At 45.6% G+C, this 21,346-nt stretch overlaps 1 protein-coding gene across 1 annotated transcript in view; it reads right to left on the minus strand.

The window, feature by feature from the left end:
* COBL (cordon-bleu WH2 repeat protein) overlaps positions 1 to 21,346 on the minus strand; it is a 270,206-nt gene that overhangs the window by 29,016 nt on the left and 219,844 nt on the right. The window contains exon 10 of the mRNA XM_068550231.1: positions 938 to 1,247. Within this exon, the coding sequence (XP_068406332.1) occupies positions 938 to 1,247 (310 nt within the window). The remainder of the gene's footprint in view (positions 1 to 937; positions 1,248 to 21,346) is intronic.

The following is a 21,346-nucleotide window of genomic DNA, read 5'->3' on the forward strand; positions in this document are numbered from 1 at the left end:
CAACGCTAAAACTTTTACAAGAAATTCAGATAATCTTTAGTCCTTTGTGGTATGAAAAGGATCTCTCAAATATTCAAATATCATATACATTCAGGAGAAAAAGGATAAATTCAACAATATTCAAATCAAAAAGCAATTTTCATACAACAAAATAAAACAGTTAAATTCAAGCCACCATCTTAGAGATTCTTTGTGTGTAAATAACTGTCTAAAGAGAAAATAACAATTAAAAAAAAAAGTAATGTCCCAATTTAAAAAAAAGAGAAGGCTATGAAAAGACAATTCATAGAAGAGGAAACTGAATTGGTAATACACACATGACAAGATGCTCATCCTTACTAATCAGAGTATTGTATCTTAAAGCCACACGAAATGCCATTTGGCACCTATATGACTACCACACTTAAGACGCCCATTAATCCCCGTATCGGTGTGGATGTGGAGTGGCAGGCCACTATAGATGGCTGGAGGACGTGGACACCAGATCATCATTTTGGAGAGCAATATGCCAATATTCCAAAAAGTTGCAGGTGAGCTTTCTCTGAAGGTCTAATAATTTCTCTTCTAGAAAAACTCTATGTATAAATGGAGACCTATGTATGACTTGCTCATTGATTCCAGTGGTGAAAACCCAGAACAACCTAAGTGTCCATTCATTAAGAAATGGATACATAAGTGAACTAACAACACATACGTTATCAGGGATAAATCTTAAACACATGATGTTGAGTGGAAAACTACACTCAGAGTATGGTACCATCTATATAAAAGGTACAAACAAACAAGCCAATACTATGTATTATTGGTAAATACCTGCATAGCTAGAAAGAGCATGAAGACAGAACTATGGATAACAAGTCCCCAGTCAGGGTGTGGTGACCTAACAAGTACTGGTTGGGTCACCAGGACGAAAGACCTCCCTCCGTCCATGACTCACCTCGGATGCCAGTTCCCAGAGCCACTCCTCTCCCACGAGGGGCTCTTCTGGGGGCCCGGTTCTGGGGTCCCAGCCAGGTCCTGGTCGCTGCAGTCTTCCTGGTCTGTGGCCCACTTGTCTTTGGATTTCGTGCTGTCGTGTTGGGAATCCAGGGACACGATGTCCGAGGGGGAACTCATCACTCCCGAGTCCTCTGTTGTGTCCTCTGAGGCAAAGCAGCTGCCCACAGACACAGTCTCCTCGGCCTCCGACGGCAGTGGCGGGACCCCGTCCACACCGCAGGGACCGCCAGGCCCCAGGGGCAGGCTCACTGGACGAGACACACAAGGGCAGGTCAGGCAACGCTCCAGTGTGTTCCCCACTGCCTGACTCATTTGAAATCTGGAATTTGGGGTGTGAGGGAGGACCCCTCAAACACACCACTTCCCTCTGGACACGCTTTAACTTGGAAGGCGTTACGTGCATATGTGATTGAGAGCAACATTTTCCCTAAAAAAATCAGCCTATTTTGAATTAACCTTTGGAATTGTTATCCTGTATGTGACTAGGAGCAAACAACATTAAAAAATTCAAACTAACGACATGATGAATGCAATTGTTTCTAGTCTGACCCTTGGTTTAACAGAAGTTGTTTGAAACTGAGTTCTCTGGAGAAACTAGGGGTTTTCAAAATAGAAACAAACTTTGAAAAAACTCATCTTGTTCGGGAACTTCTAACTTCCCAGGAACATGTATAATTTGGCTTTAAATATTAATGACAGTCATTGTCAGCCTCTGGCTTTCTCTTTATTTTTACATGTGAGAGTAAGAGCTGGTTTAAGTAAGAGATGCTTGTAGAAGAGAATCCGCAAGTAAAATGTACAAGAATGAGAATAAAAGTGTTCTTGGTTGAGGTCACCGTCTCCTGAGCACTGAACGTGGTTTAGGGCAGCAGAGGGAATAAGACACACCGAGTTGTAACTTACTGCGGAGGCCCGAGTTCATTCCATCAGACTCTAATTGTGATGATGGGGCACTGCGGCCACGCGTCACATCTGTCCAGCTATTCCGAGGGACGGTAAGTGTTAGGAGAGTGTGGGTACCAATTTTCCCCTTACTGAGCTTTGAGGTTGAAAGCTCCATGCTTGGAGAAGAATCCCCCTAATATTGAGGTGGTAGGACAGGAGTATAGAACTCTGGACCAGCCTCAGACCAGAGGTGTTTTTTTTAAATTGAATGTAGATATAGATTTTAAACCTCAAGGCATATGATCTAAGCACTGCTTATGGTCATCCAGGAAATAAGGACTGTGTCGTGCTGTAGTGTCAGTGTGTTTTGTTTGAAAAGCGTTCCTTCAATAAGTAAATTGCTGGATGCCTAACATGAATAAAGGCTACACACATGCAGAGTGCAAACTCCAGAGACTCATGCCCTGATAGACAAGTGACATCATAACACCATCAATACACACTCAACACCGTCAATATTTTAACTAGACAGCAGACTAGAGACACAGAATTAACAAAACCAAAAGAGCACCAAGGAGAAAATTCCTGGAGGTGTTGGATTCTTGGAGATCCCAAATAGTAAAATAAAAGAACAAGATAAAAAAAAACAAAAAAACAAAAACCAAAAAACCAGACATTTCACAAAAGAGCTCACAAATAAAGATCAGAAACAAGGGAGGAATTGTTTAGAGAAGCAAAGGCACAAGGCAATGTGTCTGAATGCAGTGAATGTCTCTGAACAATGACCTCTTTCTTCTAGCTTTCTTCCTGGCTTTTGTTCCAAGACTCTTAATTAGAGGGCAAATCCGGAGAAGAAACACTGCCTATGGATTAATACCACCCAAGCCTTTTCTGCCATGGGTCTGCTGAGAAGCTGTCACACCTCGGATGTTGTGTGCTGGCTACTCTGTCCACACAGCCAGCGACTCTGCCGGAGATGTCACTCCTGGACCCTCCTGCCAACTCCACTCAGAGCTGCTCCCCTGCCCAGCCTTCAGGGGCAGCCCTGATGGCCCAGCAGACACTGGTTTCCTGCCTTCTTTTTTGTCACCTTCACTGAGCAAGTAGGTTAATTAAACTAACACTTTTTCTTCTCTGTAGTGTAAACAGCATGAACATTGAAAGAGCATATAGGATTTAGGTCACAGAGATCTGAGTTCAAATCCCAGCAGAGCAGCCTGGGGCAGGTCCCTGGACCCTCTGTCTCAGTTTCCTCTGGGACGTGAGGTGATACACAGCCTGCGGGACTGCGGTGAGGACTAAATGTGATGCCAGCCCACAGTGCGATGCCCCCGGCGTGTCTCCACTGCAGGGTGTGTGCCAGGATGGGAAGGGCCCCGTGACTGGACCTGGGGACACAGGTCTCCAATCCAAGAGTCACCCAGCTCTCTGGTGACTCACGGTTCACAAGGGGACAGACAAGTACACAAAGACCGACAATGCCATGTGGTGATGCCAATACCAGGTGTGTTTGCACAGGCAGAGGGGGTAAGCTGGCCAGAGGGAGGTCTTAGCACAGAGCAGGCACTGAACAAGTGCTCGGTCCAGCCCTGCCCCCTCGCCACTGCAGTGGGCATCACTCCCTGAAGGAAGACTCTCAGCTGGCCCCTCAGGGAGACACGAGGACCATCATCTGTGAAAAGGCTTCCCGGCACTCACGTGCCCTGGAAACTGACAAGGCATCCGTGGTAGAGGGGGCGCTCCAAGCCCACCCTTTTCGATCATGGTATAAGATCGAGGATGCTTGTCTGGGCTTGTTCTACATCCCTCAGAAGTTTTGAGGCAAAAAAAGTTGTGAGTCACTGTTCTAAATCCAGCCAACGGCAAATACTTAGTCAGCAAGGGGAGAGAAGTCTCTCTCCATTGTGGATGTGTTAAACCACTTAAAAATGCACAGTGAGGAGTATGAATGCCAGAGCTCCCCTCTTGCCCAGGACTTTCCCCAGGGCCCAGGGTGCTCCATCCTCAAACCCGATGGACAGATGTCCAGTGAGGGTCCACCCGCGTGCCTGCTTCAGGGCCCGGAGCCGGTGCTGGGCAGCAGGCGAGGGGGCCCCTGCTCTCAGGGAGCCTGCTGGTGTGCAGTGAGATGTTCACACAGGATTGGAAGGGCAGCCGCATAAACGTCCGAGGGAGAAGGAACAGGGGCGCAATGCCATCAGCATCCCGAGGGCGTGGTAAGTACCAGAGAGGGCAGGAGGGAGGGAGGATGGAAGGCTGCTCGGAGCACCGGGCAGGTCTGCCAGCTAGTACGAGAGGTGAGCTTGTGCAAAGGCTCAAGCCTCCTGCGAACCACTTCCGAGAGCACTGTGAAATCCGGCACGGATTTGTAGATGGGAATGGACATCCCCATGAGGCTCTGTACCTGGGTCAGTGTTAGTGTGTTAGTTTTCAGGCCGTTTCTGATTCTCTCCGCAGTCTGCGCTGCCAGCCTGAGACCCTTCTGCTTGGAATCAGACATCCCCATCTGCTCCCCTATTATCTTTTCTCTTTTCCACGGGTTCCTATTATTAACCTCATGAACTATAACATGTTTTGACAATTTCTGTTTGACATGATGGAGCAGGAGATTGCTTTTTCTTTATTGATTCTAAACAGAAGCCTAAGAGACAAAAGGAAAACTTGGAGCTGCTTGGCCTCAGGTCCTGTCCTGCAGGGACCCAGCCTGAATCCCACAGCCCGGTCCAATTTCTACTCAGAACTTTGAACAACCCTTTCCCCTTTCTGTAAAATAAGTATGACATCCCTTCTAGATCTAGAATTCTATCCTTCTTTGAAATTCCAAATCCAAAGGGAGGATGTAAACATTTTTGACAGTTGACTGGTGACTAATTAGGAATCTTAAAAGAAAAAAAGCATGGCCTTTTTTCCTCTCTGCTATTTTCCGTCACCCCTAAGAGTAAGTCTCTCTTTTTTTTTTTTTTTTAATATATTTTTTTTAATTTTTTATTTTATTTGTTTATTTATTTATGGCTGTGTTGGGTCTTCGTTTCTGTGCGAGGGCTTTCTCTAATTGCGGCAAGTGGGGGCCACTCTTCATCGCGGTGCGCGGGCCTCTCGCTATCGCGGCCTCTCTTGTTGCGGAGCACAGGCTCCAGACGCGCAGGCTCAGTAATTGTGGCTCACGGGCCTATTTGCTCCGCGGCATGTGGGATCTTCCCAGACCAAGGCTCGAACCCGTGTCCCCTGCATTGGCAGGCAGATTCTCAACCACTGCGCCACCAGGGAAGCCCAAGTCTCTCTTTTTGAGTTGATTAATGCGTTGGCAAGTTTGCTCTTCTCTTAAGGCGTGAACAACCTTTTTGAACTAAAGAGTTATTATTGCGGGATTTTTGCAAATGTGGAAAAACACAATTTGTTTTTAGCAGATGCCAAATATAAATTCACGATTAAATTCTCTTCCAAATAAATAGCCACAGAGCCCGAGTCCAGAATATTAACACTTCCATTGTTCTCCACCTGAATTACATAATCCCATGGCTCAAATGCCATTACAGACAAATGGAGAAAAAATTCTCGAGCTCAGGCGTAAAGCAGAAAGAAGAAGAAAGTGCTAACTCAAGGCTACTAATTCCTCAGGTTGCACACGATCATTTCAGTTTGGCATGAGTTCCATTGAGTTTTTCTTTTACAAAGTCACCAAAGAAAATTTCTAACACCAAATGTAAATATCTTCTGGGTATTTGGGTAATGGATTCATTTTTATTATTTTATTAAATGCAAATGAAAGATCTTGTATGATACGATATTGTTTATTTGCTGGTCATTATGAAGGGAGATTTGTCAAGAGTCAGTTTCCCCAGGCTTATCCGCCCAGAGAAAATGTCTCATCGAAAGACTAACCTCTTCCTCCTCTCGTCCTGATGCCCGTTCACAAGCCAACGAGCCATGCTCACGTCCCCCATCTCAACCCACCTTGGTTTAGTTCCCTTTGGTCTATGCACTGGGAATAAAGGGGAAAGAAAGGTAGCCACAGGTAAGGCGCTTCTGAACTGACAAGATGTATGTCAGTAAATTTTGTCGTATACACCCCTCCTACCTCTTAACTGACATCTGAACCTTTCCATCACGAGTTCAATTAGTTACCACAGATGCAATTTCATTGTAATTATTAATATTTAAAATAAATCTGTTCCATCATTTTACAAAATGTAATAAAGGAATCTGAACATGATAGTATTCAAGGTATTGATGTCCAGAACCCTGCATGACGAAAGGAATGAGAAAGTTCTCCTTTGAACAGGCGGCGTTCTAGAACACGGCTCTTCTTTCTTGAAATTATTACCCAACCCCCACCGCCGCCGCAGACTCTCATCTCATCCTAACCGAACATACTTTGTGCTTGAGAGCTTTTCTACTGATTAAATCTCTTGGTATAAAAAATATATATAAATTAAAATTTATTTTTTATTTTCTCTCACCGTAACTAGATAGTGTTAACTTTTTTCTATACGAGAAGTTATCATCGTGATGATGAATAGGAAAGATCCAATAAAAAGTGCATAAATATTTTAGAAATGTTGACATTTCTTAAACAAAAAGGTAAAATGTCATTAGACATGCATCTCATAATGACTCAGATAAGGCTTTTTTCAAATAATTCTTAAAAATGACTGGATTACTGATCACTAGAGCAGGGCAGGGTTTGGCATTAATGCAGTTCACATTTTTCATTCTTATCACTATTAAGCAACTGGGAAGCCTTGTTCGCATGAGTAAGTGGAAGTGAATTAAGAGTTTGGCTATAGTGACATCACCCCACTCAGTTTTTAAAACTCTTCCTCTGTTACACATCACTTGATTGATCGGTCATAAAATTTATGCTTAATGATGTATTAACTGACAACTGGATTAGATCCGTTGTCCATTTAGTTGGAAAGAAAACATGGAAACCACCTGATGTTCAAAAGGACTTATCTGCCAGCTCAGCCCACTACCAGAAATGCTGTGTGTGTTTTTGTCAGGCATCAGGATAAGGTCTGCTCGCCTCAGGGAACGGCATCCAAGTGAAATTCCTGATGGCTGGGGGCTATGTCTGTCTTTTTCGAGGAGGGGAGACAGGCATGCAGCAAAGGGGAGCTGGGGGGACCCCTGCACGGATGCTGCCCGCCTGTGAGCCCTCAGGCACCTTGGTTCTAGGAAACAATACATGTGGACGCATAGCATCTGGATGTAGATCCCCTTGGAAAGTCTTGGGGTCTCCCAGGGGAACACATCCCCGGGTTAAACCCACCAACACACACAGTACAGGTGAGTCACTTCACGGGTGGGAGGGGAACACAGGGAGACAGACGTGGGGGCACCCTCCTACCTAGAAGAGGCAGAAAGTGGCCACTGACCTGGGTCCTGAAACAAGCGCAGTTGGATCAAAAGATGGGCAAAAGCACAGATACACAGGCTGAATGGGAAACGGCACGTACTGCCGTGTGGCTGGGCTGTACGATGTCTCACGTGCTGTATATGACTGTGTCAGCGTGTGCACACGTCAAGAGGAAGAAGGGTGGGAGGCTGGGTTCAGAACTGCTCTTCAGGAGAACCTCTGTCACCAGCATTGTAGGCTTCTGCCCTGACTGGTGCCTCCAGTCCTGGCCACCTTCTTTTCCTGTTATTGATTCTTTAGTTACAGTTTCCTCAAAGTGAAGTTTATATATTTATTCCTCTTCAAAATGACAGTGTCTTTAGCTGGAAGGGCACAATTTAACACTTTATATTTGGAAAAGGATATTAAAAAATAATGTATATATATATGTATGTTTAACTGAATCACTTTGCTGTAGAGCAGAAATGAACACAACATTATAAATCAACTATACTTCAATGAAAAAAAACCCTATTATATAAAAATATCCACATTTGACATTAATGTTCTTGTCCAAAAGCCTCACAGACCTGGGATCCTCAAAGATACTGCATGATGAAGATAGCAGTGTAGCCAGTTCACTACAGAGAAGTATCACATACCTGAACACATATTTTTTTCAAGAAGGCAGGATAATAAAGACCTTGAAAGCATTTATGGATCTAGAATAGACTTGAATTCTTTTAAGAGCCAAGTAATGTACTCTTGGCCTCAATCAATCTATATTTCTCCAAAGCCTGAACCATAACCCTAATTGTTAGAGACACAGAGGAAATCCCAGTTTCACCCGTGTGAGGACAAGCCTGCTCTCCGCTTGCTGTTCTTTGAAAACATATATAGAAAACAGCTGCTGCTTCTATCTGTCTGCACTGCCCCCTCCCTGTTTGTGCTACGTGAGTTCCTCCCTCCGGTAGCTAACCTCGTTCTCAACAGCTGGGCGAGTCTAACTGCCCCCTCACTACTCCTGGCCGCAGGGCATGGATGTGAGATGAACCCAAACCTAGTCAGCTGGAACCGTGGTCCAAAGGTGGGCACGTGTCCTAAGCTGGACCAATCAAGGCCTTTCTCGGGGCCTTCTGGCCAGAGATACTGGGCAGGTGGTCTCCTTGGGCCAGAATCCATGGAGTGGGAAGGGTCCTGGATAAATTGACAGTCATCTGGACCAGCACATGGAGAGGGCTTGTCCACAGACAGAGAGGAGCACAGACCTAAGACAGCACTTGGGCTTGGGGACCCCACCATGTCCGTAATAAGGGTTCATCTCTTAAAATTCCCAGGTATGTGAGCAAAAAAAAAAAAAATCCCACAAAACCCATTTTTTGGTAACTAGTTCAATACATGTTTCTTGGAATTAGATAGTCTTGTCTAACAAATGTCTAAATTGCCCTGATTTTTGCATGAAGTACACACACACACAGAGTTTCATATGATGGTGTTTCCATTATAGGAACTTTTATTTTAAAAAAATATACTAAATGTGACAGCTGCATATCATGTTTCCCTTTCCTGGATTTATCTTCCATTATTCAGATTACACATTTGAGTAATTCTATTTTGGGAATAATCTAGTTTAGGATCTAGTTTACTCTCTAAGCCCTCTTGTGTCTTCACAAGGTTGTCTGCATTTAATCCTTCACTATCAGTATGGCTAAAATGAAGCCAGATTCAGATCAAAATCCTTCTTCCTCAAGATTGAATTCTCAGCACCACTGTTGTCTGGCATCCCGCCTCACAGATGAGAACCCAAACGCTAGCATGATTCTTTCCAACTATATATAACCTTATCTCTAGAAGCTAGTAAGATTTTCCTCTTTATCCATGGATATCAAAAATTTCGCCAAAATATGTCTAATTGTGTATGTCTCTAAGGATGTGTATTAATTTCCAAGAGCTTCTGGAAGTTCTTCTTTTCATGTGTTTTTCAATACTAGCTTGCTCTTGTTTTATGTATGTCATAATCTGTTAAAATTTTCTGAAGCAATAACAACAAATATTTAAAGTTCTGCTCTGTCGCCTAAATTAGCCCTACTTCCTTTGGAGTTAGTTCCTCTGATCAGTTTGTGGTCCTTCCTCCACACACTGAAAACAAATCTTGTTAAGTGATTCTTGACTGTTTTCCTGTGCTAAATGATGGTGTCAGTAATGTGAGGAACTAGATTTCTTTTGTACACGTGACCATCACTGTTGCCTTAGGAGAGAGCAGAAAGCCTTACGGCAGATTGGGCTGAGCAGATTCCCACAGGGCAGAGAGGAAAGCTGCTTTCTGGGGAAGACTACACCTGGATGGGGTGGCCAGTTTCTCTCAGCAGCCGCAATGCTGACTTCGGTTGACGGTTCTTAGACTCAGTTCCGCCGTATTGAAACTGAAGTTTCATATTATTTTCATGTGCCTATTTTATTTAGCAAATAGCTAAAAGAATTCCTCCTCCACGCTGATGTCATGGCTTTAAGAGTCGCCTAAGATGTTAGACCACTGGCTGACAACTATCAGATATACAGTGCAACATCAATATTTGAAACCATATAATGGTAGTTAGGTTTTTGATATTCTGCAATGTCCAGATAACTCCTTATTTATCCAATGTCCTCTGCAGTATGAAAATAATTATTCCTATTTTTCAAATTATAAAAGGAGCCCCAGCCAACAAATGATTTCATCTATCCCTGAGAGTACGTGTTACAGAAACATACTTTGCCAGGCCCATAAACAGGACACGACTATTCAAAATCACACAAAAACATTTACTAAGCAAAAGTCAAATCGAGGTTCTTGCACCAAGAAAATGTGAAATGAACCTTGCTGAGAATACCTACATTTAAATTTTTCTACACCAAAAGATTTTCTTCCATGTCCTATGGAACAAATCTTGGTTCCATTTGTCCAGAGATTTCAATATATTCTAAAATATTTTTGAGAAAAAGATCCAGCCCTCTCTTACATATGTATTTCTGGGGCCTCACCTCTGGGGATCAGGATGGTAGTTTCTGTTGTCAGGAACAAAGCTGATGCTTCAGTTTGCTTCATCAAAATAGAAACCCTGGCTCCAGGTTGTCTAGTATATTAAAGCATGGGAACTGTATTTAATCAACAGCTCAGAAAAGGTGACATTCAGGGACTTGCCAAGTTACTAAATTGAATGAACTACGATTCAGGTCTGGCATGAAGTACAGGTGAGCCACCTGCCTTCTGAGACAGGCAGTCCAGGAAAAATATCGTCTGTTTCTCTGCTAGATTCTCTCAAGTTCTATCCCTTTATCATTAGAACTCTAGAGAACAAAGTATGTGGCCCACTTTTGCTTAGTTTTCTGTAATGCACTGTTCAGCCATTGCTACTGACCTAAAATTGACATGAAAATGACCAAATGAAGAACATTTTCGTATCTGATGTAAAACTGCTGTTGGAGATATTATCTATCATAGTACTCAGTGTCTTTTATAAAAGCATCCACTTTAATTTGTCCTAAAATTTAGATCTTCCTTTCCCCCCCTTTTGATGAAATGAATGCCTGCTATTTGGCTGAGTGTCTGCCCACCTCGCTTTTTTGCCTTGGTGCCCAGGAAGGTCAGAAACAAAGTTAGTCTTTATTAGGACTTTCGCATGGATTCTACCCCCCCACATCCTGCTCTTCCCATCACATATATCTCTAAGCTCTCTTGGTATTTATTCTTAACCACTTTAGGAAATAAGGATTTTTAAAATAGCATATATATATATATATATACACACAGACACACACGTACATATGTATATGTATGTTATACGCACATATAATTATATAATATAAAATAGACCATATATTTGTATTATTTTGAGTTATTTAAAATAAGAAGCATTGGGGAGGTGGCCAAGATGCCGGACTACGAAGACCCTGAGTTCACCTCTCTCCACAGGCACCCCAAAACTGCAATTACCTATAGAGCAAGTATTTGTGAGAACAACCTGCAGACTAGCAGAAAAAATTTTCCACAACCAAAGATACAAAGAAGCCACCACAATGAGATGGGCAGAAGGGGTGGAGATGTAGTAAAGTCAGAACCCACACCCCTGGGTTGGCAACTCACAAATGGGAAGAATACCACAGCTCAAAGATGGCGGGGTCCGAGCCCCACACTGGGCTCCCCAGCCCAGGGGTCCTGCACCCAGACAACCACCAGAATGTCTGGCTCTGTTAAGATGGCTTGCCCAGTGACCCCTCTCCCCAAGCAGTTTCTGATTCAGTGGCTCGGGCTTGGGGCTGAGAAGGGCATTTCTCACATGCTCCCAGGTGATGTTGAAGCCACCGGTATAGGTCTGCACTGGGGGAAGCCCTTCCCTGAACACCTCGCCAGGGCTGCCCGGCCAGCTGAGGACCATCTGCACTCAAGCCTGTGTATCACCCCATCCTCCTCGGACCAAAGCCCCTTCGTTGCTTTGCTCCAAAGACAGCGACTTCTCCAACAAGGGCCCTGGAGTTACTGAACAGACCACTTTTCAAAACAGACGTTCAGTGCCTGCATTTTGAGTGTTCTTCTCTTTCTAAACTGTTAGACTCTACTTTCTGTCTCAATGCCCTTCCTGTGTCTCCTGTTTCATGCGAAGGCACCACAGGATGCCCTCAGCAGAGTTAAACGTGACACTTTCCTCAAGACAGCAGAGCAAACATAACTACTTGTGGAAACTGTATTAGAACAGTTTCAGGAAGGCAGAGTGAGGAAGTGACACAACACATCCCAAATGGTTGTAAAATACGCCCAAGGCGAGAAGGGAAGGGCTAACTTTGGGGGCGGGGGAGCGGGCAGGACTCCCGGTGTCCTGCTTTGAGGCAGGAGGCGTCTCGCACGCAGAGCACAAGGAGACGGGGTCTGGAGATGCCGGGGAACACAGACGCAAGGCGGCAACGAGACCCACAGGTCACTGTGTCCAAAGGCTGTCACAGAGCTAGTGGGAGGCACCTCCAAAAGTCACCTGGGGAGCAGCGGCCCTCGCAGTGATGGAGCAAAAGTCTGAGTCTACAGGGCTGTGGTCCCTGCATCTGCACATCTTCCCCACACCTCAGCCCAGCTGCCAGCTTAGCCAGACGATGCGGTTACTTTTGCCTCATTAATTATTTGTATAAGTTGCCTGATGTTTGGGACCGATTGAATAGCATAGATGTGAAGATGGCGTTCTTCAAAATGTCACCTGGGTCTGGACTAATGTAGCAAACATATATTTATTAATTTATTAATTTATTTATTTTTAGTTTTATTTACTTATTATTGAAGTATAGTTGATTTACAATGTTGTGTTAGTTTCAGGTGTACAGCGAAGTCATTCAGTTATACATATTTGTACACATATATATGTATATATATATTCTTTTTCATATTATTTTCCATTATGGCTTAATGTAGGGTACTGAGTATAGGTCCCTGTGCTATATAGCAGGCCCCTGTTGGTTATCTGTTTTAGACACAGTAGGGTGTATCTGTTAATCCCATATGCCTAAATTATCCCTTACCCTCACCCTTCCTTTTTGGTAACCATAAGTTTGTTTTCCATGCCTGTGAGTCTGTTTCTGTCTTGTAAATATGTTCATTTGTATCATTTTTTTCAGATTCCACCTATAAGTGATATCATATGATATTTGTTTTTATCTTTCTTCACTTAGCATGATAGTCTCTAGGTCCATCCATGTTGCTGCAAATGGTATTATTTCATTCTTTTTAATGGCTGAGTAATATTCCATTGTATGTAAGTACCACATCTTTTTTATCCATTCGTCTGTCGATGGACATTTAGGTTGCTTGCATGTCCTGGCTATTGTAAATAGTGCTGCAATAAACGTTGTGGTGCACGTATCTTTTTGAATTGTGGTTTTCTCCAGATATATGCCCAGGAGTGGGATTGCTGGATCATATGGTAGCTCTATTTTTAGTTTACTAAGGAACCTCCATACTGTTCTCCATAGTGGCTGTACCAACATTTTTAAATATTGAAGAGACTCTAATAGGTGCTGGTTTCAAGATACATTCTGTATAAAAATTTTAGAAATCATAAAATGCTAATATGCCAGCAAAAGTGAGTAAGGAAAAGCTAAGTGACTAATAACAATGCTTGTGTACTGTGCTCCTCTGGACACTTATACACACATGTAGCAAAATTGCTACCTCAAAGCCACTCAGACACAGTACAGAGCGGTGAGCATACAGATAATGACAAGTGACACCGTGATTTCCCCCCGAGCCTCCTCGCCAGAGTCCCGCCTGCCTTGGAAATGGCATCTTCTCGTAACAAAAGTGAGATCAGTGTCAGAGCCCATCATTTTAGGAAACTTGTACAGAATTGTTTCCAGCCTTGTCCACAGCCAACAGACTATAGCCAGTAAATGAAACTTTTCACACGCAGACCACCTGTCTAACTCACAATTATAGTGGCCCCCAAAGAATTTGGCTTTATGGGCCAGAAAGCATTCGCCTCAGCAAAACCTGCCAGTACCCAGAATAACCTCCTAGGAGATGCTGGGCTCCAGCCTCAGTTTTCCTCACCCGCCGCAGAGTCCAAGCTTGGGGGGGCTGCCCCCTGGGAAGTAAAGCACCTCCTCATCTCCACTCCTAGAAGCACCTCCACACCCTTCTCTTCCACCCCACTTGGTCTTGGAGACGTCCCCCCAACAGCTGCACTTTACCCGAGTTTTTCTATTAGGATTCTTTTGAGTTTTATTTATTTATTTATTTATTTATTTATTTATTTATTTTAAAGGTTAGACTTTATTTTATTGCCTAGATTCTTTTTTTTTTTTTTTTTTTGGCTGTGTTGGGTCTTCGTTTCTGTGCGAGGGCTTTCTCTAGTTGCAGCAAGCGGGGGCCACTCTTCATCGCGGTGCGCGGGCCTCTCACTGTTGTGGCCTCTCCTATTGCGGAGCACAGGCTCCAGACGCGCAGGTTCAGTAGTTGTGGCTCACGGGCCCAGTTGCTCCGCGGCATGTGGGATCTTCCGAGACCAGGGCTCGAACCCATGTCCCCTGCACCGGCAGGCAGATTCTCAACCACTGCGCCACCAGGGAAGCCCTTGAGTTATAAAATAAAGTTTATTTTCTTTTTCTTTAGTATAGCAAGTCCGGAAAACACAGGCAATGGTTAGGAAGTAATCACTCATCCCCAAGATTCCTCGTCTTTATTTTTTAGAAGGTTTTAGGATAAATGTATAACAAAACTTCTTAAATATGGGAAGAGAATCAGATGCACACTCCGCTATCACGTTTGTGTCCTCATCTTGCGCTTGCACAATTTTTCTCCTATATCTTTGTACCAGTTTAAACAATTAGGGGGCTGATTCAACCGTGGTCTTGAGAAAAGTAGTCCAATTAGGGGGCTGATTCAACCGTGGCCTTGAGAAAATTAGTCCCTACAGGCCTTGACTGTCTCACCTGTAAATGGGGCTGAGAACCATCATCCCTTACACAGGGAGCCACCAGGAGCCTGCATGCAGGTCACGTCTGAGGACAGGCCTGGCACACACTCAAGCCTCAGTAGATGTAGCTCTTATGATGATGTTGTGTTATTTTGACCCGTCGTCAGTCTCCAGGCAGATGTAATCATTCACGGGCGTGGTCTCGCCAAAGCTGGCAGGTCTAAGTACAGCCTCCATCGCGTGGGGGTTTCAGCAAGTGCAGCCTGAAGACTTTCCCCGAGGATGGCATGTCTCCCAGCCCCAGGCCCAGAAGTGCAGGAAGAGTGAGGGGGTCCCTGACAAGGGGGCTCCCAGAGGGGACACCCAGGAAACAGAGGATGTGGAAATTATTTGCTGATCAAAAAAGCTGCTGGGGGTGGAGGGGTGGGAGGACTGGGGGCAGGGTCACTGATCCAGCCAAATGGTCCCCAGGTGCCCCTGCATCAGGGTCAGTGGCACCAGCTGCCTGTGGTCCCCGTTTGCAACTTCTCTCTTCTCTGAGTGATGTGACCGTGGGGACAGCCCGCCCTCGGTGTCTCGGTCCCTAAGTGGAGGGCAGGACACCGGCCCTTCCAGCTGACAGGTGAAGGCGTTCCTGAGATTCTAGCAGGAAATTTTAGCATGTCTGAGCCCACAATCTAACATCCCCTTTGGCCCATTTCCCTCCTCATTGGTTCACTGGTTTCCCGACGACAGGATTCCCTAAGGGGTCAAACAGATCCCCCCTCAGCTCATTTTCCGGGCTGACCCTCTCTGGGGTTGGTGAAAAGTGGAGAGCTAATTCTTTTCCCCGTAAGGCACGAGTTCTTCCAGCTTTTTAATCCCTCCAGACCGGGTGACTCTGTTCTGCTGGTGCCGGGCACATATTAGGTGATCAGTACGTGCGTTTTCATTCTGAACTGCTGTTTTCCACTAGGCTAAGATAGACACGTTTACATTATAGCTTGAAGGATCTATGTTCCATCAGGGCTAAACAGTAAAGAGGACTGAAATAGTCCTGATTTTAGAAAAAGCTTCATTACTTTTCTCATGCTTTGAAATTGTTCTGAAAAGTAAAACACACATTTAGCAACTGCCTAATCCATTACTTTAAGTCTGTACGAGTAGCTTTCCCAGTGAGCAGCTCTGCTGGACGGATACAACTGCACCAGCCAGCCAGTGTAGATGTCTGGAGCCGCTCACCCGGCTGTCTTTCTGCCTGAGTGCCCCTGTGCCCGTGACAAGGGGTGGGCAGATGAATGGAGGGACACTGGTGTGAAGGCACCGCTGCCTCTCTGATGCCTCCTTGAGCCCTCGCTTTGGAATCCTGAGTCACAGGGAAAGCAAGGGGCAAAGGCTTAAGTCAGAGTCCTGCTGTCCAGGCCCCAGGGCTGCCGGCCGAGACTCAGAGGGAGGCGTCCGGTTAGCCCAGTGGTTACTGCACCACACGGTGGTTGCCACCGTCACAGCTGGTGGCACTCGGGCCGCCATCCCAAGAGCCTCCACTCAACTAGGCCAGTGTGAGACCGGCTCAAGTGAACCCAGATGACACGACAGCCTGTTTACTTCTGGGTTTCATCACCACATGGAAACATGATCTTTTGCCTGTCAGCTTCAGGCACAGCTCAGTATGTCCTGGGAGGCAGCCCTGAGCCTGGCCGGCACCGGGGCCTCCGTCCTGGGGAGGTGGGGCTGTGGCGTCCCGGCTCGGCCATCCTGAGGGGCCCAAGCCCAGCCTTACCTCCTAGAGAGCCCTGCATGCCAGTGGAGAGCTGTGGGCACACGCGGAAGTAACTCCAGTGATGTTCTCACCCACCCCCATCTGCCCAGGCTGTGAGTCACCAGCAGCTGTTTAAAGACAAGTGGAGAGGACATGCCCACCTGCAGAGCCCCCTGACAGGGCAGGGCACTTCACTCATGCGCTGTGAAAGGGCACACTGTAAGAAGCCTCTTCATTAAACTTCAAAGCTTTTGCACAGCAAAGGAAACCACTGACAAAATGAAAAGACAACCTACTGAATGGGAGAAGGTATCTGCAAATGATGTGACCAATAAGGGATTAATATCCACCATATATAAACAGCTCATACAACTCAATGTCGGAAAAACCAAACAACCCAATTAAAAAATGGGCAGAAAAACCGAATAGACATTTTTCCAAAGAGGAAATGTAGCTGGCCAATAGGCACATGAAAAGATGTTCAACATCGTTAATCATCAGAGAAATGCAAATTAAAACCACAATGAGACATCACCTCACACCTGTCAGAATGGCCATCATCAAAAAGAACACAAATAACAAACGTTGGCAAGGATGTGGGGAAAAGGAAACCCTCATACACTGTTGGTGGGAATGTAAATTGGTGCAGCCACTGTGGAAAACAGTATGGAGGTTTCTCAAAAAACTAAAAATAGAGTTACCTTATGACCCAGCAATTTCACTACTGGGTATATATCTGAAAGAAACAGAAACACTAATTTGAAAAGATACATGCACTCCAATATTCATTGCAGCACTATTCACAATAGCCAAGACATGAAAACAACCTAAGTGTCCATCAACAGATGAATGGATAAAAAGAGATGTGGTACATATATACAATGGAATACCACACAGCCATAAAAAAGAATGAAATTTTGCCATTTGCAGCAACATGGATGGATTTGGAGGGCATTATGCTTAGTGAAATAAGTCAGATAGAGAAAGATACATACTGTATGATATCATTTATAAGTGAAATCTAAAAAATACAACAAACTAGTGAATATAACATAAGAGAAGCAGACTCACAGATATAGAGAACAAACTAGGGGTTACCAGTGGGGAGAGGGGAGGGGCAGGATAGGGGTGGGGAGTGGAAAGTACAAACTACTGGGTGTAAGGCTACAAGGATGTGTTGTACAACATGGGGAATATAGCCAATATTTTGTAATAACTGTAAATGGAAAGTAACCTTTAAAAATTGTACAAAAATTAAAAAGTAAAAAGTGAAAAAAATAAGTCTCTTCAAAGACAGTTTGTATAGTCATTTAATAGCCTAAGACAAAGGAGGAAGATGGAAAGAGCCCTGCATCATTTGTGTGAGCATATTAAGAAGAAAATTAAACACTTAATTTGAGGTTTATGTGACAACAGAATCTTTACATTTTTCTAATTTTTAAAACGAGGGCTTAAGTTACTTCATCTCTCCAGTTTGACCCAAACTGACGTGTCTACAAGGGCCAAGGGGCATCTGTGAGAGATGGAGTGAGGCCAGGGCACAGGGGACAGTCTATGTCCCTCTAAAATGGGCATCTACTGCTGAGTCTGACAGTTTCTTTCATGATGAACACTGGTGCTGCTGCCTCTAATTTTTTTGAAAAAGCAGAAATCAAGATTTTAAGGCACAATCTCCCGCATTTAAATGCTGGCCACTTCTTCCATAATAATTAAAATTTGTGGAGAGCTGGTCATTGTTCTAAGTGCTTTATAGGTACTTACATGTATAATTGTCAAAACCAACTTTGCTATCAAAATAGAGACACTCAGGCAAAGAGAAATGGATAAGTGGCCCGAGGTCACCGGCTCTGTTCTGTGCTCCTAACCCCAGTGCTTGACTTTAGGGGACCAGGTCGGATTTCCTCTGCATCCAGGTTTCCTGGGAGATGGCCCCTGACCGTCCAGTTAAACTTGGTGACCCCATCCTCCTTGCTGGCCATTGGTCTGTGCCTTCTAGCTGCAGCCAATGGGTGCGTGGGTCTCCCTGGGCCACAGTGATTGGTTCAGAACTGTCACGTGACTGAGTGTTAAGAGCCTGCCCAACCTCTAGACTTGCAGGAACCTATACATTTCCTTGTGGATTACACCAGTTTGAGTTGCTTTGTCTGCAAGGCAAAGCATACTAAATGAGTCACCAACAATGCCCTTCTGGGATTACATCCAAAAGAAGAGAAAGCAGGACCTCAAGGTGATCTGTGCACTGCAGCAGCACTCACAGTAGCCAAGAGGTAGAAGCAACACAAACGCCTATCGACAGATGAATGGATAAACAAAATATGGTATATATGTATAATGGAATACTATTCAGCCTTAAAAAAGGGGAAGGGAATCCTGTTGCGTGCTACAAAGTGGATGAACCTTGAGGACATTTTGCTAAATGAAATAAGTCAGTCACAAAAAGACAAATAGTGTATGATTCTGCTTATACGCAATCCTAGAGTAGTCAAATTCACAGAGATAGAAAGTAGAATGGTGGGTGCCAGGAGCTGGGGGAGGGGGCGGGGGAGCTGATGTGGAATGGGTATAGTTTTGGATTCGCATGACGATGAAGTTCTGGAGATCTATTTCACAGCAATACAAATATACTTAACGTCACTGAACTGTACAGTTCAGTTAAAACCATTAAAGATGGTTACGATCATGTTAAATGTTGTTGTAGTTTTTTTTTTTTTTAATCAGAGTTAAAAAAGAAAAAGCCTACTTACTGATTCAGCAGCTGATTCAAACAGTTTAAGAAGCCCTGCGTAGGCTGATCAAAACCTGTCAAAGCAAAGCACAGAGGCTGCCAGGCCTTAGAGCAGAGCCTGGTCCTTCTGCCAGGAAAGCCTGCAGCCCACTCTATAACCTCCCTGGTTAACACGTGGGCCCTATAGAAGCCATTGACAACATGGTAAATTTTGGGATTGACAGAATTCACATTAGAACCACGTGAATTAACACTCATTTCAGGAGCAACCTTTAGAAGGCGGCACACATATGATGTCTTCACAGCAGGCTAACACACACACAGAAAACAAGAGGAATGCGTTCAGTTTATTATGAATTCTCTGCAAAGCCCTGATGTTTCCGAGGTGGCTAAGAGACAAGACGGGTGGTGTGTGTGCGTGCGCGCACTTGACAAATGCTCTCAAGAGCTAGGTGAAGGCTGAGAGGAGTGCAGGGCAGCAAGAAGAGGAAAGGGAACAGGGACGTTTGACACTGGGATAGCGGGGAAGACTGCAGGCCAGCCCTTACGTGGTGGAAGGTCTCACCAGGACTCTGGGCCTGGCCCTGCCTCTGTGCAGACGCTCAGAGTCAAGTGCAGGAGTCTGATCTGAGCTGCAGATACTCTGCCAACTGTGGGGGGATGGAATTCAAAGTCAGGGCAGTGACAGGACGCACATGCAAAGGCAGCATCAGGACAGTGTAGGCAAAATTAACCATAGCTGGACAGGGAGGCAGCAGGGTCCAGCCTGGAGTCGGAGCCTGGGTGCTCCCCGAGCTCCTGCTGCCGGCCCAGCATGGGCTCTGACGCCCCTGTCGTCCCATCAGAAAATGGGGGTAAAAAACACCAGCTGTTGCGGGCTGAGTGGTGACCCCCAAATTCATATGTTGAAGTCCTGACCCGCCCCCCCCCCCCATACCTCAGAATGTGACTGAATTTGGATAAAGTCTTTAAAGAAGTGATTAAGTTAAAATGAGGCCGTCAGGATGGGTCTCAACCCAATGTGACGGGCGTCCCTCTAGGACGAGGAAGAGACACCAGGATGGATGCACACAGAGGAGACCATGTGAGGACTGAGCGGGCAGGCGGCCTTCTGCAAGCCGAGGAGTGAGGCCTCACAGGGAGCCAGCCCTGCTGCCACTTTGATCTCAGACATCCAGCCTCCAGGATCGTGAGAAATAAATGCCTCGTATGCATTTAGGCCCCGAGGGCTACAGGGGTTGGTGATGCAGCCTGAGTGGAATGATAGGCCAGAGCACCTTCCTGGGGAAGAAAGCACTGAAGCAATGGCACCTCCAGGGCTGTCTCTGGGCCCAAGAGCCGTTAACACGAGCCTACCATGCACTCTGCCCTCCAGTCTCCTGGGTTTTGTGCAGCCTCACCCAGGCTCACAGCTGAGGTTTTATCAGATGGCTCAGCTCAGAGCCGTTGGCCCTTTGGGGTGGGCTTCTAGAAAGAGAGAAGCCCACCCCAGGGCAAACAGCAGGTCCTGCTGGCCTTTGTGGATGTGCAGCCCTGACCACCAGGTTCAAGTCCTGCCTTAATGTTGACTCGCTCCTGCCTTTGGCCTCAGAAAAACATCTTCTTTCTGTGCCTTGGTTTTCTCGTCATAAAATGAGGGTGGTAGCAACAGCACTGACCTCACCGAGTGGCAGTGAAGGCAAAAGCGTTCATCCACAGACCGTGCAGGGGGTTGTTCAGGCTGTCTCCTCCTTGGTGGGGGATCAGCGAAGACTGAGCCCCCTGCATGGGCGACCCTTCCTGCATCGGCACCCCTGGGTGGAGCCAGCCCGCTCTGCAGCCAGACGGGCACCAGTGTGAGAGCAGGAGAGGCAGGGGGCTGCCGCTCACTCGAGCTGTGTCACCCACATGGGATGACTGCGAATTTTAACGACAGATCGAGCAGGTTCCCCTTAACTGTGTGCTCAGTTAGGCACTGAGGAGGGGGCCTGACAATCATTTCTGAGAGGGCTAGAGGTCAGGTTCACAGCCCTGCCAGAGCGTGCCAAGGGGCCAGGCACCAGGGTCAGGAACACGTTGTGTGAGTGTGGACTGACCTGCAGGGTAGTGACCGTCACTGCAAACTGTCTGACCTCAGACCTACAGATGCCAGACAGATTGACAGAGATAGAGACAGAGATACACTGATATGGAGATGCACTAATATATAGATAGAGTCACACACACACATGCACACACACACACACACA

This window comes from Eschrichtius robustus, chromosome 8 (assembly GCF_028021215.1).
Source record: "Eschrichtius robustus isolate mEscRob2 chromosome 8, mEscRob2.pri, whole genome shotgun sequence".
Taxonomy (NCBI): Eukaryota; Metazoa; Chordata; class Mammalia; order Artiodactyla; family Eschrichtiidae; genus Eschrichtius; species Eschrichtius robustus.